Here is a 23385-nt window from a genome sequence, read left to right as displayed (position 1 = left end):
CTACAGCCCCAACCATCACCCCTAAGTATACCTGTCCCCTCTTTCCACAATCTCCACCTCTCCCTCCATATCCTCCCTCCTCCCATCCTCTCCACCTTTCCTTACATCTCTCTCCTCCTCCAAGCCTCTCTACCTCTCCCTCCATCTCTTCCCTCCTCCCACAGTCTTCACCTCCATATAGCTCCTCCTCACATACAGGTTGACCCAACCCCATCTCCCTACACCCAACTTCCTACCACAATCAACCCCCCCCCCCTCCCTCTCTGGTCTTCCAGTCAATACCTCCACAGGGGCAGCATCAGTGGCTCTGATGCCCAGCAGGGTGTGTCCTTTGGTGGGTAGCTCTCCCCGGGGCTCCAGGGGCATGGTCTGGATGGAGCTGCAGTCCACGTGTAGAGAGGCTGCTCCCTGTTGGACGCTGAGGGACAGTTTGTGCCAGCCACTGTCCAGGAGAGACTCAACGCCCTCCCCACTGAACAAACACCCAACTGGGTCACTCAGGGGGTCGGCCCCCCGCGCACGCAGGGACAGGGTGGCCTCAGGGCCATTCAGGTCAAGAGAGAACTAGGGGGAGGGAGGACGGAGTGGGGGAGAGGAAGGAAGGAAGGAAGAGAGAGGGGGAGAGGATGAGGCAGGGGAGGGGAGGGGAGGGGAGGGGGAGGGGGAGGAGAGAGGGGAAGAGGAGGAGGCAGGGGAGGGGAGGGGGAGACGAGGAGGCAGGGGAGGGGAGGAGAGACAGGGAAAAAACAGTTGTATCACATCTGTTTGGGAAACAACACCTCTACAGAGAAGTCTACAGATCTGACAGAATCTGATATTGTGTTGTAGGTGTAAGCAATGTTGAAGCCAATGTCTCATTGAATATGCCTATCCAGTCCCAAGCAGTAGCCACTAGGAGAAGGAGCTACACGTTCAGTACAGTGCTTTGTGTCTCAATATGGGCTACATGGAACACACTGTAAAGTTAGCAAAGACATAGACAAAGGTAATATACTGTATACTAATTATTGCCACTGAAAACACACAATCAATCATTTATAATGAGATGGTTTGCCTGCAATTCATCATAAACATGGAGTATTTAAATGTGGCTTCAGACTTATTATAGAAGTAACATGAATGATAATGAGACAGAGAGAGAGAGAGGAGAAGAGAGGAGAAGCTGAAGGGAGGATAGAGAGTGGAGAGATGGAGGAGAGGAAAGAGAGAGATGGAACAGATAGAGGAGAGAACAGAAGAAAGAGAGAGAGAGATGGAGAGGGGAGAGATGAAAGAGGGAGCAGAAGAGAGAGAGAGAGAGATGAGGGAGAGACAGAGGAGAGGAGAGTGTGATGGAGAGAAGGAAGAGGGGAGGAAAGAGAGAGATGGAACAGATAGAGGAGAGAACAGAAGAAAGAGAGAGAGAGATGGAGAGGGGAGAGATGAAAGAGGGAGCAGAAGAGAGAGAGAGAGAGATGAGGGAGAGACAGAGGAGAGGAGAGAGTGTGATGGAGAGAAGGAAGAGGGGAGGAAAGAGCGTAATAAAAGAGGGTAGAGGACAGAGATGAGAGAGGGAGGTGAAAAGAGAAGTGTATACCTGTGGGTATCCCTGTTCATCAGAGATCTGGAAGAGGTAGATGTTGTCTCTCAGTGTTTTCTTCTTGAGGAGCAAAGTGAAGACCAGCGTGAACTCATCAGGAAGACCATGGGGGAACACCTGACTGAGAAAACAAACTGTTAGTCACACACACAAAGTCTTGTACAGCTAACCTTGTGGGGACACACAATTCAGTCCCATTCAAAATCCTATTTTCCCTAACCCCTATCCCTAACCTTAACCTTAACACGTACTCTTACCCTAACTTTAACCTAAAAACCTATCTTAACCCTAACCCTGAAACTAACCCTAGCTCCTAACGATTCACATAATTCTAACCCTAACCCTAATTCTAACCTTAACGCTAAACCCCCTAGAAATAACATTTGACCTTGTGGTTACATTTTGTCAGGTGGTTAGTAAGATAAAAACCAGGTATAGTTACAGATGTGGAGGTCATTACATTTTGTCAGGTGGTTAGTAAGATAAAAAACAGGTATAGTTACAGATGTGGCGGTCATTACATTTTGTCAGGTGGTTAGTAAGATAAAAAACAGGTATAGTTACAGATGTGGAGGTCATTACATTTTGTCAGGTGGTTAGTAAGATAAAACCAGGTAGTTAGTTACAGATGTGGTTAGTAAGATAAAAACCAGGTATAGTTACAGATGTGGCGGTCATTACATTTTGTCAGGTGGTTAGTAAGATAAAAACCAGGTATAGTTACAGATGTGGAGGTCATTACATTTTGTCAGATGGTTAGTAAGATAAAACCAGGTATAGTTACAGATGTGGAGGTCATTACATTTTGTCAGATGGTTAGTAAGATAAAACCAGGTATAGTTACAGATGTGGAGGTCATTACATTTTGTCAGGTGGTTAGTAAGATAAAAAAACAGGTATAGTTATAGATGTGGAGGTCATTACATTTTGTCAGATGGTTAGTAAGATAAAAACCAGGTATAGTTATAGATGTGGAGGTCATTACATTTTGTCAGGTGGTTAGTAAGATAAAAACCAGGTATAGTTATAGATGTGGAGGTCATTACATTTTGTCAGGTGGTTAGTAAGATAAAAACAGGTATAGTTACAGATGTGGAGGTCATTACATTTTGTCAGGTGGTTAGTAAGATAAAAACCAGGTATAGTTATAGATGTGGAGGTCATTACATTTTGTCAGGTGGTTAGTAAGATAAAAACCAGGTATAGTTACAGATGTGGAGGTCATTACATTTTGTCAGATGGTTAGTAAGATAAAAACCAGGTATAGTTATAGATGTGGAGGTCATTACATTTTGTCAGATGGTTAGTAAGATAAAAACCAGGTATAGTTATAGATGTGGAGGTCATTACATTTTGTCAGATGGTTAGTAAGATAAAAACAGGTATAGTTATAGATGTGGAATTACATTTTGTCAGATGGTTAGTAAGATAAAAACCAGGTATAGTTATAGATGTGGAGGTCATTACATTTTGTCAGATGGTTAGTAAGATAAAAAACAGGTATAGTTATAGATGTGGAGGTCATTACATTTTGTCAGATGGTTAGTAAGATAAAAACCAGGTATAGTTATAGATGTGGAGGTCATTACATTTTGTCAGGTGGTTAGTAAGATAAAAACAGGTATAGTTACAGATGTGGAGGTCATTACATTTTGTCAGGTGGTTAGTAAGATAAAAAACAGGTATAGTTATAGATGTGGAGGTCATTACATTTTGTCAGGTGGTTAGTAAGATAAAAACCAGGTATAGTTATAGATGTGGAGGTCATTACATTTTGTCAGGTGGTTAGTAAGATAAAAAACAGGTATAGTTACAGATGTGGAGGTCATTACATTTTGTCAGGTGGTTAATAAGATAAAAACCAGGTATAGTTACAGATGTGGAGGTCATTACATTTTGTCAGATGGTTAGTAAGATAAAAACCAGGTATAGTTACAGATGTGGAGGTCATTACATTTTGTCAGATGGTTAGTAAGATAAAAAACAGGTATAGTTATAGATGTGGAGGTCATTACATTTTGTCAGATGGTTAGTAAGATAAAAACCAGGTATAGTTATAGATGTGGAGGTCATTACATTTTGTCAGGTGGTTAGTAAGATAAAAAACAGGTATAGTTACAGATGTGGCGGTCATTACATTTTGTCAGGTGGTTAGTAAGATAAAACCAGGTATAGTTACAGATGTGGAGGTCATTACATTTTGTCAGATGGTCATTGTCATGCAAGAGACTGCCGGTCGCACGGTAATTGACCCGAATGAACATAAACACATTTAGCGTCTCCCGGCCTCCACGTAAACAAGCCTCCTTTGGAGCATCTACATTTTAAAAAGTACAATAAATCCATTGAATATACACCATCACAATAAATCACTTATTTATTTTAGTCAGGTTTAAAGAAACCTTATGAGATGAAGAAAATGTATTTCAGAAGAACAAGCGCCATGCCATGGGTTGTAGGCCTGTTCATTTAGCAGACAAGATATGCTTTTAAGTCCCTGGCCCATTATTTTATATTATATGATTTTATAGTAAGAAGAATATAATTGAAGTTATCTGAATAAAATAGAAACAATATTTTTCCCATTCTGTAGCGAGTGTCATATGAAGTGGCTATGTTCAGCGTAAAAGTGATCATTTGAAACATGTCTAATATGCTTGGTTTAGATTTATTTGGCAACTTTAGTTGTGAATGATTACAAGCCTTAGAATGTCTCAGAAATCAAACATGTTTTGGCTGCATGGTGCGACTACAGACTATTGATGGTTTGAGAAAGTAGCAAAAAATGCTTCATCTCTGTTCCTTGCCTCAAGCTGCACAGCTGTTCTCTCATCAAGTGATCATAATTTCACCCATCAGACTATTCTCAATTTAATCTTGTCTTTACTAATATGTCAAATGAGTTCTGATTTAGAATGGCCCATTATCAAATGGGCAGGAAAAGAGGCAAGAGAAAAAACCCATATCATCCATAGCGAATGGAAGCTCCTTTCCCTCCAGTTCGTTTCACTCAGGGTGGTTCACTCATGCGGGGTAGGCTACTCTGGTTATCAACGGGTGATATTCCACCCAAACTCGGTAAGCCATGGACTCGCCAACCTTGTCCCTGCAACTACCCAGTGATTATTTTGGGAAACCATGTGAAATCTCTTCAGGAACATGGATAGTAACATGTTTTCACAAGGCTATTTCATGAAACTGTTGACAGTCCCTCTCTCGGTGTCATAGAAAATGGAATAAAGGAGAGAGGAGATGGAAAAGCATGGTGGTGAGATATTCTGTATAGCTAAAGGTAATGTGTCAGCCTACTAATTATGAAAATAAAAAAACAATCTTGACACAAGCCTGGCACCTACTACCATACCCATTTCAAAAGGCATTTCAATCTTTTGTCTTTCCCATTCACCCTCTGAATGGCACACATACACAATCCATGTCTCAATTGTCTTAAGGCCTAAAAATCCTTCTTTAACTTCTTAAGGATTAGGGGGAAGCATTTTCACTTTTAGATAAATAGCGTGCCCAATTTCAACTTCCTGCTACTCATTCCAAGAATATAAGATATGCATAGTATTAGTAGATTTGGATAGAAAACACTCTGAAGTTTCTAAAACTGTTTGAATCATGTCTGTGAGTATAACATAACTTATGTAGCAGGCAAAACCCAGAGGACTAACCGTTCAGAATTTTGTTTTAACTCTGTCTGTTCACTGAGTTCTCATTGGCAAACGATATTTCTTATTTCTTATTTATATTTATTTTCAGTTCCTACCGCTTCCACTGGATGTCACCAGTCTTTGGAATTTGGTTGAGGTTATTCATTTGTTCAATGATGCCAACTAGGAACTGCGTAACACTGTTGAGAGTTGCTCAAGACTTGAAAAGTAGCTTGGTTTGTTGTGTTCCTGTATTGAACACAGATTTTTTTCAATTTGATCGATTATTAACATTTAAAAATACCTAAAGTTGTATTACAAAAGTAATTTGAAATATTTTGGCAAAGTTTATAGGCAACTTTTGAAATATTTTGTAGTGACGTTGCGCATTTTGGAAGCTGTTTTTTTCTGGATCAAACGCGCCAGATAAATTGGCATTTTGGATATATATGGATGGAATTAATAGAACAAAAGGACCAATTGTGATGTTTATGGGACATATTGGAGTGCCAACAAAAGAAGCTCCTCAAAGGTAAGGCATGTTTTATATTTTATTTCTGCGTTTTGTTTGTTTACTGTTGTGCTATCATCAGATAATAGCTGCTTATGCTTTCGCCGAAAAGCCTTTAAAAAATCTGACATGTTGGCTCGATTCACAACGAGTGTAGCTTTAATGTAGTATCTTACATGTGTTATTTAATGAAAGTTTGATTTTTATATCAATTTATTTGAATTTGCCGCGCTGCATTTTCCCTGGTTTTTGGCCAAGTGGGACGCAAGCGTCCCCTATACCATAAGAAGTTGACCTGTCTCCTCCCCTTCACCTACAATAATTTAAGTGGATTTAACAGGTGACATCAATAAGGGATCATGGCTTTCACCTGGATTCACCTGGTCAGTCTATCATGGAAAGAGCAGGTGTTCCTAATGTTTTTATGCACTCAGTGTATACTCAGAAGATCTTTGAGGAGAACTGCGGTCCATTGTCTGAAACTACTGTGTCCGTAACTCCATGGCAGACAAAGGCTTCTTTTACAGCCCTGAAGGTGTTCTCAGCCGAAGTCTTGTTCCACTCAAGTAGGGCCATTCCCACCTTTTGCCATGGTTGTTCAGGAATGGAGGGAGGGTATGAGCGGCTGTTCTGTGTTTTAGGCAGATTTCACACCTGTCGACTGCTTGTCGGATCTGGGATGAAATTCCTGTCCACCACACTGACTGCTGGGCCCTTGCTTGGCACTTTGAGATTCCTTGATGTCCATCATGGATCTTTTGAAGTATTTCACATCTGAGTGTCTGTGCTTACAGTTAGTTACAAGTCTTTCACCTCTGAGTGTCTGTGCTTACAGTTAGTTACAAGTATTTCACCTAATAATAAAAGGTGTCTGTGTGCAGCTTTACCTCTGCTACTGGTAGAGAGGAAACGATGGTATCCAAGTACACTATCTTGTCCAGTTGTAAGTCGCAGTGGATGGTGCGTCACCCATCGATGCCCTCGACAGCGTATCTGCAGTGATGAGATTCTTCCCTGACACATGGACGATGTTGTAGGTGAATCTCAGAAGTCGCGGTGTTAATCCTGATCTAGGGCTCTGGAGCCTAGCAACGGGAGCAGGGGTTTGTGGTCAGTTTCTGATGTGAACTGCAGGACCTGAAGGTAAGGAGTCAGTCATTCACATGCCTATGTGGCTGCTATGGCCTCTTTCTCAATCTATGATTAGCATTTCTCTATATCAGTCATTCCTCTTGAGTTGTATGTCACAGGTTTCCAAGTATTGTCAGCCTGTTTCTGAGTCAGCACAGCACCTACAGTTGAAGTCGGAAGTTTACATACACCTCAGCCAAATATATTTAAACTCAGCTTTCACAATTCCTCATATTTAATCCAAGTAAAAAATTCCTGTCTTAGGTCAGTTAGGATCACCACTTTATTTAAGAATGTGAAATGTCAGAATAATAGTAGAGAGAATGATTTACTTCAGCTTTTATTTCTTTCATCACATTCCCAGTGGGTCAGAAGTTTACATACACTCAATTAGTATTTGGTAGCATTGCCTTTAAATGGTTAAACTTGGGTAAAATGTTTTGAGTAGCGTTCCACAAGCTTCCCACAATAAGTTGGGTGAATTTTGGCCCATTCCTCCTGACAGAGCTGGTGTAACTGAGTTAGGTTTGTAGGCCTTGCTCGCACACGCTTTTTCAGTTCTGCCCATACATTTCCTATAGGATTGAGGTCAGGGCTTTGTGATGGCCACTCCAAAACCTTGACTTTGTTGTCCTTAAGCCATTTTGGGACAACTTTGGAAGTATGCTTGGGGTCATTGTCCATTTGGAAAACCCATTTGCGACCAAGCTTTAACTTCCTGACTGATGTCTTGAGATGTTGCTTCAATATATCCACATAACTTCCCTTCCTCATGATGCCAACTATTTTGTGAAGTGCGCCAGTCCCTCCTGCAGCAAAGCACCCCCACAACACGATGCTGCCACCCCCGTGCTTCACGGTTGGGATGGTGTTCTTCGGCTTGGAAGCCTACCCCTTTTTCCTCCAAACATAACGATGGTCATTATGGCCAAACAGTTCTATTTTTGTTTCATCAGACCAGAGGAAATTTCTCCAAAAAGTATGATCTTTGTCCCCATGTGCAGTTGCAAACCATAGTCTGGCTTTTTATGGCGGTTTTGGAGCAGTGGCTTCTTCCTTGCTGAGTGGCCTTTCAGGTTATGTCGATATAGGACTCGTTTTACTGTGGATATAGATACTTTTGTACCTGTTTCTTTCAGCATCTTCACAAGGTCATTTGCTGTTGTTCTGGGATTGATTTGCACATTTCGCACCAAAGTACGTTCATCCATAGGAGACAGAACGCGTCTCCTTCCTGAGCGGTATGACGGCTGCGTGGTCTCATGGTGTTTATACTTGCGTACTATTGTTTGTACAGATGAACATGGCTCTTTCAGGCATTTGAAAATTGCTCCCAAGGATGAACCAAACCTTTTCTGAGGTCTTGGCTGATTTCTTTTGATTTCCCCATGATGTCAAGCAAAGAGGCACTGAGTTTGAAGGTAAAGCCATGACATAATTTTCTGGAATTTTCCAAGCTGTAAAGGCACAGTCAACTTAGTGTATTTAAACTTCTGACCGACTGGAATTGTGATACAGTGAATTATAAGTGAAACAATCTGTCTGGAAACGATTGTTGGAAAAATTACTCGTGTCATCCACAGTGTAGATGTCCTAAACGACTTGCCAAACCTATAGTTTGTTAACAAGAAATTTGTGGAGTGGTTGAAAGACAAGTTTTAATGATTCCAACCTAAGTGTATGTAAACTTCCGACATCAAGCATGCACGAGTACTGAGCCAGTGTTTTTGGAGGACTCAGTTCCTCCTTGAGCTTCTGAAAAGCAGTCTTTTGGGGATGCCCCCAGAAACCCTCGTTCTTCTCTCGGCTCAGCTCATTCAATGGCATGCGGTATGTAGCCAGTTGGGGCAGACTCTTAGCGAGGTAGTTCGCCATGCCCATCAGTTGGCGAACATCTGCTACACAGATTCTGGCATCTCCCTGATTACCTTGACCTTGTTGGGATGTGGCTCCAGTACTGAAGCATTAACCCTGTGACCCAAGAAGATGACTTCATCCTTTGCAAACGTACACTTCCTGTTGAGTGAGACACTCCTGCTGCAGTTTCTGTAGCACTTTGTGAAGTCTCTTGCTGTGTCCATGTCTGTCACATCCAAACAACAGAATGTCGTCAGCATGGCACCCAGCACCCTTGGAAGTTCTCAAACATTTGAGGCAATGCTCGGGCACCAATAATATGCCAAATGGCAATCTGTTGAAGTGGTAAGTGGTACCTCCCAAATGGTGTGATGAAGGAAGTGAGGAGGTGTGACTGGTGTGAGAGGGATTTGCCAAAATCCAGATTGAACATCCAGCTTTGTGAAAAAGTGCATTTGTCAACATTGCGAGTGTTAAATCTCCTCCTGGAAGAATGAAACGCTCTTATCACTGATTCATTCCCTCTGATCTCTCCATTGGCTTACAAGACAACATCCATCCCTGAGCACCATTCTGTGGGCTCCGTCACTTTGGTTAAAACATCTATGTTCTCCATCCTGACCAGCTCTCCATATATATTTTTTCTCTCAAGGTGAGTGGAACACAATGTGATGTGAGTCCAACTGAAGCTGTTCTGACAGCCTCCTGTCATTTATTTCAACACCAATTATGTCTCTCATCAGACCTTATTTAAGCATTCCAAAGTTACAATGCCTCTGCACTCTCTCCCTCATCATTTGGGCTCTCTTGAAAATAACATGGTGTTTTCCTGAACAGTGCTGCTCAAATGCTGCTTTCACATTAGCATACTTCTTTTTATCAGCATCGGTCAATGGCGATACTTCTAAAATATCATCAGCGGCATCCCCCATAGCATATATAAGAGAGTTAACCTGTTTCGTTTTGTTGAGCTGGAGTGGAGTGGAGCGAAGAGAGGAGCGTGGAGCGGAGCAAGGAGTGGAGCGTGCCCAATTTGACTGGAGCGTGGAGCGAGATTCCCAAAGGCTGGGGTGTCTGCCTTCTCGCCCGCACCAATTTCTCTCCAGTAGCTCTCATTTTCACAAGCTCAGGGCATGACCGCCCCAGCATGTATTGGTAGTCTACTTGTGTGCTGCTATAGCCCATTGCTTTATCTACTGTCATGGAGTTCACAAAATATTTTCATAAAGAAACTGATAAAACACACAGGTGCTAAATCAAGCAGTGGTGGGCCGTCAGGGCCAGAAAGGCCTTCTCTGCTGGCCAAAACATCATCTGAATATAATTTAAAAATATATATATTTTCCCACAAATATGTATTAAATTATTCCCCAGAGTAAGAGTTATACTCTTCATTTCATAGCTTTCCTCTTGGTTGCACTGCTTCCAGCCCCAGGTTGAGATTTGGAGGGCTGGTCTTTATGTTAGATATTTTATCCAATCATATTCAGCCATCATGTGTTGCCAGGGGTCTAAAATCTGCCCTCAGGCCTTCAGAATCAACAGTGCGGGCGCTTGTAGCTTAAAGTGAATGGAAATTAAAATTTAGTGTCAACCAATCAGCTTTAGAGTTGGCTCCAGTGTTACACAGGAGCCAGCTAGCAGGCGTAGTGCGTGCACGTCTTTTGATTGGATTACCAATATTAAGAGGCAGGTCCTATATGGGCAGGTCTCAGAACTAGGAAACTCAGAACTAGGAAACTGAAATTGATAAATTAATTAATTTGCGTACTACTAAGCTGTTTTTTCAACCCACAATGGTGGAAGGAGAAGATATCGGTTTGGTCGAGGATATAATTATAACGCCATTCTCAAGACAAACTTTTCAAGAAAAGTTAGACATTGTCAGGAGAGGTCGACGCCGACGCTACAAAGCCTGTCACAGGCGGGAAAGGGGTTCGTTCGCCACTTTCAAAGTTCCAACTACGAGCGCTATCAATGGCTCACAGGCTCCGAGAAGCACTGCAAACTGTACTGCTGGGAATGCCTATTATTTGCAAGTGATCGATTTGGTGTTTGGAGCCATACTGGCTTTGCAAACCTGAGTTGTCTAACCAAGGCAGCAACGAGACACCAAAGTACGGCTGGGCACTTACAAGCAATGGTGCTTTTGAAAACTTTTGGGGACACCCGAGTGGATCTACAGCTCAACGAACAAGCGCGCAGGGCAACGAAGCTGCACAATGAAAAGGTATTGTACTCTTCCCCTGCAATTCTCTGAATAAAAATGTCAATTTCAAGGTGACGCAAAGCCTGGTTATACTGCGTTTCTGTCTAAATGTATAGTGTCTAGAGCCATGGCATCATAATGATGGTAATAAGAGGTGGATTAATTCGGGTGGGACTGTGTAGGACTTCACTGAAGACCCGGGCCCCAGGCCCATGGCACGCCTCTGAAATCAAGGTGACTTACAAAGATGAGGACCAAGAGAGGGAGTGCAGTGATTTAGTGTCCACAACTAAAGAAGAGAGGGAGTGCAGTGATTTGGTGTCCACAACTAAAGAAGAGAGGGAGTGCAGTGATTTAGTGTCCACAACTAAAGAAGTGAGGGAGTGCAGTGATTTAGTGTCCACAACTAAAGAAGGGAGGGAGTTTAGTGATTTAGTGTCCACAACTAAAGAAGAGAGGGAGTGCAGTGATTTAGTGTCCACAACTAAAGAAGAGAGGGAGTGCAGTGATTTAGTGTCCACAACTAAAGAAGGGAGGGAGTGCAGTGATTTAGTGTCCACAACTAAAGAAGAGAGGGAGTGCAGTGATTTAGTGTCCACAACTAAAGAAGAGAGGGAGTGATTTAGTGTCCACAACTAAAGTGATTTTAGTGTCCACAACTAAAGAAGGGGGAGTGCAGTGATTTAGTGTCCACAACTAAAGAAGGGAGGGAGTGCAGTGATTTAGTGTCCACAACTAAAGAAGAGAGGGAGTGCAGTGATTTAGTGTCCACAACTAAAGAAGGGAGGGAGTGCAGTGATTTAGTGTCCACAACTAAAGAAGAGGGAGTGCAGTGATTTAGTGTCCACAACTAAAGAAGGGAGGGAGTGCAGTGATTTAGTGTCCACAACTAAAGAAGAGAGGGAGTGCAGTGATTTAGTGTCCACAACTAAAGAAGAGAGGGAGTGCAGTGATTTAGTGTCCACAACTAAAGAAGAGAGGGAGTGCAGTGATTTAGTGTCCACAACTAAAGAATCATTGTTGAATCTGAAGAGACACCTTTCACAACTAAAATAAAGGAATGAGATGGGTAGATAACTAAGTGTGTCATTGTAGCAAAGTATTAATAAAAAAAAAATCTGATCTCTTAAACGTTTCGTTCATTTTCGTTCTATTATCTATACAATAAGGCATAATGGATTTTGGCCCAATATAGGCCTGGCAATTTTCCACATTCTAGAAGCTTTCCATTTTTTATTTGGTTATTTTGCCTGAAAACCTTAAACATAACTATATATAAAAAAAATATAAAAACTCGTAGTCTCTGCCCAGCCTGGCAATAGTGGTCAAAAGGGTGTTGAGCATCCCCAGTGGCTCTGCAAGTTTGGAGAGGATATTCTCTGCTGCTGACCGGCTCTCCAGGCACCATCGCATGAGCCTGAAGCCACATACTGGCCAAACTCGTGTTTCTAAAAATGAATTCTAAAAACAAATTTAAAGGCACGAATAAGTCATTTTGCATTTAATTTGTATTTAATTCTAAGTCAGTCGCAGCCTATATGCACAATTTATAGAATATAATCATTAAATACGACAAAATGTTGTTTAAATGTGTCACGTTCTGACCATTGTTCTGTTATTTTATTCTTTGTTTTAGAATGGTCAGGGCGTGAGTTGGGGTGGGGAGTCTATGTTTGTTTTTCTATGTTGGTTTTTGTGTTCGGCCTAGTATGGTTCTCAATCAGAGGCAGGTGTCGTTAGTTGTCTCTGATTGAGAATCATACTTAGGTAGCCTGGGTTTCACTTTTGGTTTGTGGGTGTTTGTTTCCGTGTCAGTGTTTTGGCCACACAGTACTGTTTGGGTTGTGGGTGTTTGTTTCCGTGTCAGTGTTTTGGCCACACAGTACTGTCTGGGTTGTGGGTGTTTGTTTCCGTGTCAGTGTTTTGGCCACACAGTACTGTTTGGGTTGTGGGTGTTTGTTTCCGTGTCAGTGTTTTGGCCACACAGTACTGTTTGGGTTGTGGGTGTTTGTTTCCGTGTCAGTGTTTTGGCCACACGGTACTGTTTGGGTTGTGGGTGTTTGTTTCCGTGTCAGTGTTTTGGCCACACGGTACTGTTTGGGTTGTGGGTGTTTGTTTCCGTGTCAGTGTTTTGGCCACACGGTACTGTTTGGGTTGTGGGTGTTTGTTTCCGTGTCAGTGTTTTGGCCACACGGTACTGTTTGGGTTGTGGGTGTTTGTTTCCGTGTGAGTGTGTGGGCCACACAGTACTGCTTCGGTTTTGTCAATTCACATTGTTATTTTCTGTTTAGTGTTCTGAGTTTGAATTGAAAATCATTATGAACACTTACCACGCTGCGCTTTGGTCCGATCCTTCTTCCACCTCTGAATGCCGTTACAAAATGCTGAGCGCTTTATGTCCCTACCAGCCTATTGTGTCGCCTCACAGTGTATTTCTTTGTAGGATATAGCCTTGAAATCATTTTTATAATATAGCCTAAATAATTCAGTAATGGTTGTTGCAACAATTTTGGTAGATTATTTTAGAAAGAGATCCAGATTGTCTAGCCCAGCTGATTTGTAGGGATCCAGATTTTGCACATCAGCTGTCTGGATTTGGGTGAAGGAGAAGTGGGTGGGGGGGGGGCTTGGGCAAGTTGCTGGGGTAGGGGTAGTCAGGTGGAAAGCATGGCCACCCGTAGAAAAATCCTGATTGAAATGATCGATTATCATAGATTTATCGGTGGTGACAGTGTTTCCTAGCCTCAGTGCAGTGGGCAGCTGGGTGGAGGTGCTCTTATTCCCCATTGACTTTACAGCATCCCAGAACTTTTTGGAATTAGTACTACAGGATGCAAATTTCTGTTTGAAAAAGCTAGCCTTTGCTTTCCTAACTGACTGTGTAGATTGGTTCCTGACTTCCGTGAAAAGTTGCATATCGCGGGGGCTATTCGATGCTAATGCAGAACGCCACAGGATGTTTTTGTGCTGGTCAACGACAGTCAAGTCTGGGGTGAACCACGGGCTATATCTGTTCTTAGTTCTACATTTTTTGAATGGGGCATGCTTATTTAAGATGGCGAGGAAAGCACTTTTAAACAGCAACCAGGCATCCTTTACTGACGGAATGAGGTCAATATTCTTCCAGGATACCCGGGCCAGGTCGATTAGAAAGGCCTGCTCGCTGAAGTGTTTAAGGGAGCGTTTGACAGTGATGAGGGGTGTTCGTTTGACCGCGGACCCATTACGGACACAGGCAATGAGGCAGTGATCGCTGAGATCCTGGTTGAAGACAGCAGAGGTGTATTTAGAGGGCAAGTTGGTCAGGATGATATCTAAGAGGGTGCCCATGGTTACGGATTTAGGGTTGTACCTGGTAGGTTCCTTGATAATTTGTGTCCCTCCCTGTCTCTCATCTAATTCTTAATCTCCCTGCCTCTCATCGTATTCCTCTTCTCCCTGTCTCTCTCTGTCTTCCCTGTCTGATCTTATTCCTCATCTCCCTGTCTCTCATCTAATTCCTCATCTCAATTCCTCATCTCATCTCCTTGTCTCTCCCTGTCTCTCATCCTCCCCCTGTCTCTCATCTATCTTCCTGTCTCTCCCTGATTCCCTGTTCATCTCCTTCTCCTGTCTCTCCCCTCATCTCCCTGTCTCTCATCTAATTCCTCATCTCCTGTCTCTCCTGTCTCTCATCTAATTCCATCATCTCCTGTCTCTCATCTAATTCCTCATCCCTGTCTCTCATCTAATTCCTCATCTCCTGTCTGTCTCTCATCTAATTCCTCATCTCCCTGTCTCTCATCTAATTCCTCTCACTGTCTCTCCTGTACCTCCCTGTCTCTCATCTAATTCTTCATCTCCTCTCTCTCATCTAATTCCTCCCTGTCTCTCATCTAATTCCTCATCTCACTGTCTCTCCCTGACTCTCCCTGTCTCTCATCTAATTCTTCATCTCCTTGTCTCTCCCTGTCTCTCATCTAATTCTTCATCTCCTTGTCTCTCCCTGTCTCTCATCTAATTCCTCATCTCCCTGTCTCTCATCTAATTCCTCATCTCACTGTCTCTCCCTGTACCTCCCTGTCTCTCATCTAATTCTTCATCTCCTTGTCTCTCCCTGTCTCTCATCTAATTCCTCATCTTCCTGTCTCTCCCTGACTCTCCCTGTCTCTCATCTTATTCCTCATCTCCCTGTCTCTCATCTAATTCCTCATCTCACTGTCTCTCCCTGTACCTCCCTGTCTCTCATCTAATTCCTCATCTCCTTGTCTGTCTCTCATCTAATTCCTCCTCTCCCTGTCTCTCAACTAATTCCTCATCTCCGTCTCACAACTAATTCTTCATCTCCTTGTCTCTCCCTGTCTCTCATCTAATTCCTCATCTTCCTGTCTCTCCCTGACTCTCCCTGTCTCTCATCTAATTCCTCCATCTCCCTGTCTCTCATCTAATTCCTCATCTCCCCGTCTCTCAACTAATTCCTCATCTCCCTGTCTCTCATCTAATTCCTCATGTCCCTGTCTCTCATCTAATTCCTCCATCTCCCTGTCTCTCATCTAATTCCTCATCTCCCTGTCTCTCATCTTATTCCTCATCTCCCTGTCTCTCGTCTAATTCCTCATCTCTCTGTCTCTCCCTGTCTCTCAACTAATTCCTCATCTCCCTGTCTCTCAACTAATTCCTCATCTCCCTGTCTCTCAACTAATTCCTCATCTCTCTGTCTCTCCCTGTACCTCCCTGTCTCTCGTCTAATTCCTCATCTCTGTCTCTCCCTGTCTCTCAACTAATTCCTCATCTCCCTGTCTCTCGTCTAATTCCTCATCTCCCTGTCTCTCAACGAATTCCTCATGTCCCTGTCTCTCATCTAATTCCTCCATCTCAATGTCTCTCATCGAATTCCTCATCTCCCTGTCTCTCGTCTAATTCCTCCATCTCCCTGTCTCTCATCTAATTCCTCATGTCCCTGTCTCTCATCTAATTCCTCCATCTCCCTGTCTCTCTCTGTCTCTCATCTAATTCCTCCATCTCCCTGTTTCTCCCTATCTCTCCCAATACAGAAACACACACTAACAGTGATTGACAGAGTATAATATAGGCTACCATATTTAAATAGGCACACACTGCAAGAATACACACACATATGCACACATGCAGAAAGAAAGGCAGGACGCACACACACACACACACACACACACGCACACACACACACACACACACACAGTTGTGGTTTTGTTGGCAGCTGGTTTCTCACTCTGAGAGAAGAGGGCTGACAGTGATTTATAACGTAGAGGAGATCCAAGGGAAATAACAGAAGATCTGCATACCTTACAAAGAGGGAGATATAAGTAAAGAGCAATGGTGGGGAGAAAGGAGATATAAGTAAAGAGCAATGGAGGGGAGAAAGGAGATATAAGTAAAGAGCAATGGTGGGGAGAAAGGAGATATAAGTAAAGAGCAATGGAGGGGAGAAAGGAGATATAAGTAAAGAGCAATGGTGGGGAGAAAGGAGATATAAGTAAAGAGCAATGGTGGGGAGAAAGGAGATATAAGTAAAGAGCAATGGTGGGGAGAAAGAGATATAAGTAAAGAGCAATGGTGGGGAGAAAGGAGATATAAGTAAAGAGCAATGGAGGGGAGAAAGGAGATATAAGTAAAGAGCAATGGAGGGGAGAAAGGAGAAATAAGTAAAGAGCAATGGTGGGGAGAAAGGAGATATAAGTAAAGAGCAATTGAGGGGAGAAAGGAGAAATAAGTAAAGAGCAATGGAGGGGAGAAAGGAGATATAAGTAAAGAGCAATGGAGGGGAGAAAGGAGATATAAGTAAAGAGCAATGGAGGGAGAAAGGAGATATAAGTAAAGAGCAATGGTGGGGAGAAAGGAGATATAAGTAAAGAGCAATGATGGGGAGAAAGGAGATATAAGTAAAGAATGGTGGGAGAAAGGAGATATAAGTAAAGAGCAATGGAGGGAGAAAGGAGATATAAGTAAAGAGCAATGGAGGGAGAAAGGAGAAATAAGTAAAGAGCAATGGTGGGGAGAAAGGAGATATAAGTAAAGAGCAATGGAGGGGAGAAAGGAGAAATAAGTAAAGAGCAATGGAGGGGAGAAAGGAGATATAAGTAAAAAAGAGCAATGGAGGGAGAAAGGAGATATAAGTAAAGAGCAATGGTGGGGAGAAAGGAGATATAAGTAAAGAGCAATGGAGGGAGAAAGGAGATATAAGTAAAGAGCAATGGAGGAGAAAGGAGATATAAGTAAAGAGCAATGGTGGGGAGAAAGGAGATATAAGTAAAGAGCAATGGTGGGGAGAAAGGAGATATAAGTAAAGAGCAATGGTGGGGAGAAAGGAGATATAAGTAAAGAGCAATGGTGGGGAGAAAGGAGATATAAGTAAAGAGCAATGGAGGGGAGAAAGGAGATATAAGTAAAGAGCAATGACGGGGAGAAAGGAGATATTAGTTGGACAAAGTATGAGTTGCCTATAGAGAAAAGCAGCAATAGAGAGTGTATATGAGAATGGGGTGACAGAAAAGGACATTGAAAGAATGATCCATGCCCTGAGGGCATTGTGAAATGCCTTCAAAACCAGCCACTAGGGGCAACGGTGAGTGTTATTACCATCAAGTAGGCCTGGGTTTTGGGAGTAATCCCATGACTCTTGGAGAAGGTTTACGTGTCCCATCCTGGTGGTGGACACTGGTTTTTCATGTTTTACTTTATTGAGAGATATCGTGAGGCTACCCCATGAGCTATAATAACAATGGGTTACTCTCACGTATCTGAAATGACATGATCAACTGATGTTTACTGATCATGGAAAGCATTTAGTTACTTGATTTATAACTTTGATGATAGAGATACTGTAAATATGTACTGTAAATATGTAAATATGCAATTGTTTTGCTTGGAATGAATGGATAATTGTAGTTCTGACACTGCACTTCACGAGGTGATGACATTAAAACCAAATAGTTAGCTGTAGCATTTATTTAACAAACCTTTGAAAACGGCACATAGTTGTTAATGGTTTTAACAGAGCTGGGGTCTCCTTGTCCCCCAGCAGCCAAATGGAATGCTCTGCATGGTATTGTCAAGTGTTTTTGAAAACAACCTATTATGTTTCAATCATGCTCCTTTCAAACTCTTAATAGGAATTATGTCAGGATGTTTTGGTAGTCAGGGCAACGGTGTTGGAGCTGTCCCAGTCTGAGCTACACAGAGGCAGACACACACGTACACACAGCTATCTTTACAGCAGAACTTATCGTCACCTCAGGGTTTGTTTCTCATGGAATCACCTGTCATCTTGACATGAACTGATAACCCCCTTTCACTCGTTCATACAATCGTTTATATTTATTTGTTCCCTTTCTCCACCCCTCTGTTGAGAAACAGAGCCACGTCTACAGTGTTTTAAATCAGAGAGCAGAGGCATCTGCTGATAGACTCTTATTCTTCACTCTACTTCTTCTAGCCAGGGAGGGAGAGAGAGAAGAAACAACAAAGAGAAAGAGAAGAAAAGCAAGCAGATGTTTTCTTATGTATCTGTTTATTTACATCTCTGGAAGAGGGAGAGAAGAGGGGGGAAAGAATGAGAGGGCGAGAGAGATACATAGAGAGGGAGCGAGAGACAGAAAGAGAGAGAGAGAGAGGGGAGACGCGAGAAAGATGGATAGAGAGAGAGAGAGAGAGAGAGAGAGAGAGAGCGAGAAAGATGGATAGAGAGAGAGAGAGAGAGAGAGAGAAAGATGGATAGAGAGAGAGCGAGAGAAGTGTGTTGTCTGAAGAAAGAGTCTGTCTCTCAACCAACCGTAATATGACTCCTAAACAGCAAATAGACCAGCGTTACATAGTGTTGATTTTTCAGTGTAACATTTATAGTGTTGTTCAAGTGTAAGAGTCAACTTCTCTCTGTAAGAGTTAAATTAACACTCATTGGTGTTAATTTGCAGGTGGATTTTTTAATATGTATTTTCATGTACATTGATTAATGTTATGCTACTCAAATATATACTACTGTTCAAAAGTTTGGGGTCACCTGGAAATGTCCTTGTTTTTGAAAGAAAATCACATTTTTTGTCCATTAAAATAAATCAGATTGATCAGAAATACAGTGTGGACATTGTTAATGTTGTAAATGACTATTGTAGCTGGAAATGTTTTTTATTTTATTTATTTTATGGAATATCTACAGAGGCGTACAGAGGCCCATTATCAGCAACCATCACTCCTGTGTTCCAATGGCACGTTGTGTTAGCTAATCCAAGTTTATCATTTTAAAAGGTGAATTGATCATTAGAAAACCTTTTTACAATTATGTTAGCACAGCTGAAAACTGATGTTCTGATTAAAGAAGCAATAAAACTGGCCTTCTTTAGACTAGTTGATCATCTGGAAAATCAGCATTTGTGGGTTCGATTACAGGCTCAAAATGGCCAGAAAGAAGAACTTTATTCTGAAACTCATCAGTCTATTATTGTTTTGAGAAATGAAGGCTATTCCATGCAAGAAATTGCCAAGAAACTGAAGATCTCGTACAATGCTGTGTACTACTCCCTTCACAGAACAGTGCAAACTGTCTCTAACCAGAATAGAAAGAGGAGTGGGAGGCCCTGGTGCACAACTGAGCAAGAGGACAAGTACATTAGAGGGTCTAGTTTAAGAAACAGACACCTCACAAGTCCTCAACTGGCAGCTTCATTAAATAGTACCTGCAAAACACCAGTCTCAACATCAACAGTGAAGAGGTGACTGCAGAGTTGCAAAGAAAAAGCCATATCTCAGACTGGCCAATAAAAATAAAAGATTAAGATGGGCAAATGAACAGAGACACTGGACAGAGGAACTCTGCCTAGAAGGCCAGCATCCCAGAGTCGCCTCTTCACTGTTGACGTTGAGACTGGTGTTTTGCGGGTACTATTTAATGTAGCTGACATTTTTTCTAAATCTGTTACTTGGACTTATTGCACCCGCTACTGAAATAGGTGTTTCCAGTTTAGATGATTTAGGTTGTCTCATATCTTAGTCTTAAAAAGTCTAAATGTTGGTTAGTCAACATTTTGGAAGCCAACATAAAGTGACATATGGGCCTGACTTTGCTTGTAAACCATGAGTTTCAGGCCAATTTATTAGTCTAAAACTAGGCCCTCAAAATAAGGCCTTATGAAATACGTGTTGTATTGTGTTAAATTATTGAATTTGAATGATTACATATTGGCATAGGATGTCACTTGGTGAAGGCCACAGGACTGAGAATGGATGAATGCAACAACCATGTCTCTCACTAACAAATACAGTCATGGGTGGTAAATGTACAAATTACTAGAAAGGCAAGGCACTCTGGGAAATATGTAAATAATGTTTTACACCAAGCAGTGTGATAATGTATCACCAAAAAGTCTGGACCCGTATAGACACTGGACCGGTGTTAAATTTAACACTCTGTGTTGATTTAACACTGGAGAATTTGCTGTATACTATAAGATTAGTGACACCCGGAATAACTGTATTTTGATCCACAATACAACATAATCAAACACAAAAAAATAGAAAGAAAATGTACAGACTCTCTGTTCTCTTCATCGTATTGGTATCATGCCATACAAAACAGCCTGATGATTTTTCTCGTGGCTTTCAAAGCTTTTGACTCCTGACCTGCTAATTTCTGTTTGTCATATTTCCAGAGTTACTCGAGACGCTGTGACACACAATATATGTGACAATATTATGCGGCACCTTGAGAACACAACGTCTGCTCTAAAACGACTTAGAGGGGGTGATATATTGAGTTATGAAGCCAGAAATCCCCCAAAAATACTGCAGCGTGATATACACTTGGCAGCTCCTGGGGCACTTTCATGGTTTATCAGACTGGAGAAGGAAAGTGAGGGAACATTCACCAGACTGAACACCAACAACTCTGAACCACAAGAGACAGAATGTTTAAAAAGGTCAGTGTGGTCTTAATCAGGTCCTCTACATAGTCTGACAATGGTGAACAAAAAACGGATAAAAACCTTTAAACACCCGCCATATAGAACTAACTTAAATATGATTAAGGTAAATGGTATTAAAAGTAACATATGATGTTAAAATGGCTGTCACTTGTATATGTGTTTGCTCCAGGAATCCCAAACCACCTACTGCTATTGTTAATGTGACTGTAACAGTTTTGTGTTACTGCTGGAGGAAAATATGTGGTATTCTGGTCTTCTGCTAAAACAATCAGAAAGTAGGCAGCTCTATGTGTTCAGGGTGAAATTTCTACTGATCTTGGGTCAGTTTTGCAAGGTTAGGATTGTGGGAGGGGAAGCTGAATGAATAGTCACAGCAAAAATTGGTTTCACAGACATACTGTCAGTTCAACCATCACCCACCTCCATTCACCAACATACTAAGTGGTGATTTAAAAAAAGAGCTGGAGTAAGAGAGACGAATGAAGAGACAAATGAAGAGAAGGATGGAAGAGAGAGAGAGGGGGGGTTGAGAGCAAGAGATAGAGGAGGTAGTGAGAGAGCGAGAGAGGGCATCCTGGAATATCCAAGGCCAGATGTCATCTGCCTTTCCTTCTTCTCTGCAGATCGTCTCAAGCTCTGTCAGGTTGGATGGGGAGCGTTGCTGCACAGCTATTTTCAGGTCTCTCTAGAGATGTTCGATCGGGTTCAGGTCCGGGCTGTGGCTGGGTCACTCAAGGACATTCAGAGACTTGCCCCAAAGCTCCTCATGCGTTGTCTTGGTTGTGTGGTGAGGGTCAGTGTCCTCTTGCAAGGTGAACCTTCGGCCCAGTCTGAGGCCCAGAGAGCTCTGGAGCAGGTTTTCATCAAGGATTTCTCTGTGCTTTACTCAGTTCATCTTTGCCTCAATACTGACTAGTCTCCCAGTTCCTGTAGCTGAAAAACACCCCCACAGCACGATGCTGCCACCACCACGCTTCACTGTAGGGATGGTGCCAGGTTTCCTCCAGGCGTGACGCTTTGCATTCAGGCCAGTCTTGGTTTCATCAGACCAGAGAATCTCGTCTCTCAAAATCTGAGAGTCTTTAATTGCCTTTTGGCAAGAGGGCTGTTATGTAACTTTTACTGAGGAGTGGCTTCCATCTGGCCACTCTACCATAAAGCCCTGATTGGTGGAGTGCTGCAAAGATGGTTGTCCTTCTGGAAGGTTCTCCTATCTCCACAGATGAATTCTAGAGCTCTGTTAGTGACCATCTGGTTTTTGGTCACCTCCCTGATCAAGGCCCTTCTCCCCCAATTGCTCAGTTTGGCCGGGCGGCCAGCTCTAGTCTTGGTGGATCAAAACTTATTCCTTTTCAGAATGACGGAGGCCACTATGTTCTTGGGGACCGTAAATGCTGCAGACATTTTTTTGGTACCCTTCCCCAGATCTGTGCCTCGACACAATCCTGTCTCGGCGCTCAATGGACAATTCCTTTTACCTCATGGCTTGGTTTTTGATCTGACATGCACTGTCAACTGTGGGACCTTATATAGACAGATATGTGCCTTTCCAAATCATGTCAAATCAATTTAATTTACCACAGGTAGACTCCAATAAAGTTGGAGAAAGGATGATCAATGGAAACAGGATGCACCTGAGCTCAATTTCGTGTCTCATAGCAAGTATTTTTGTTTTTATCTTTTTATAAATTTGCAAACATTTCTAAATACCTGTTTAGGCTTTGTCATTATGGGGTATTGTGTGTAGATTGCTAAGGATTTGTATTTATTGAATACATTTTAGAATAAGGCTATAACACAAAATGTAGAACAAGTCAAGGGGTCTGAAGGTGTTCTGAAGACACCCCCACTAGATTGCGCTACTTTAAAGAATACAGCTTCTCCATCCTGGAAGGAGAAATCAATCATTTCCAAGCCCAGGGACATGTACTAGTGTGTGGCGACCTAAATGCCAGAACTGGACAAGAACCTGACAACCTCAGCAGACAGGGGTACAAACACCTAACAGGGGGAGACAGCATTCCTTCCTCCATATGCTCTCCTAGGCAAAACTACGACAACATAACCAACAAAAACAGGTCACAACTCCTACAGGTCTGTTGCACGATGGGAATGTACATAGTCAATGGTAGGCTTCGAGGGGACCCCTACGGTATGTACAGATATAGCTTATCACTTGGCATTAGTAATGTAGACTACTTTATCACTGACCTCAAACAAGAGTCTCTCAGAATGTTCACAGTTAGCACACTAACACCCCAATCACAGCAAAATCCCAGTCTATTTGAATAGAGCAATACTCAATCATGAGGCATCAAAGCCAAAGGAACTGAATAATATTAAGAAATGCTATAGCTGGAAGGAAAGAAGTGTGGAAACCTGCCAAAAAAACGAAAACAAATTCAATACCTTTTAGACAACTTCCTGGACCAAACTTTCACTCTAATAGTGATGGTGTAAACTTGGCAGTAGAAAACATAAACAGTATATTTGACCTCTCAGATTCCCTC

General features: G+C 42.3%; 1 protein-coding gene across 4 annotated transcripts in view; it reads right to left on the bottom strand.

The window, feature by feature from the left end:
* LOC115116344 (collagen alpha-1(XVI) chain-like) overlaps positions 1–23385 on the bottom strand; it is a 260099-nt gene that overhangs the window by 74753 nt on the left and 161961 nt on the right. For all 4 annotated transcript variants that reach the window (XM_065017921.1, XM_029644817.2, XM_029644818.2 and 1 more), the window contains exons 5-6: positions 1577–1700; positions 283–564 (exon numbers count right to left, since the gene is read on the bottom strand). In XM_065017921.1, coding sequence (XP_064873993.1) covers positions 283–564; positions 1577–1700 — 406 coding nt within the window. The remainder of the gene's footprint in view (positions 1–282; positions 565–1576; positions 1701–23385) is intronic.

Source organism: Oncorhynchus nerka, linkage group LG4, assembly GCF_034236695.1.
Source record: "Oncorhynchus nerka isolate Pitt River linkage group LG4, Oner_Uvic_2.0, whole genome shotgun sequence".
NCBI lineage: Eukaryota > Metazoa > Chordata > Actinopteri > Salmoniformes > Salmonidae > Oncorhynchus > Oncorhynchus nerka.
Note: the sequence above shows the minus strand (reverse complement) of the source record. Positions and strands in the feature narration are given on the sequence as shown.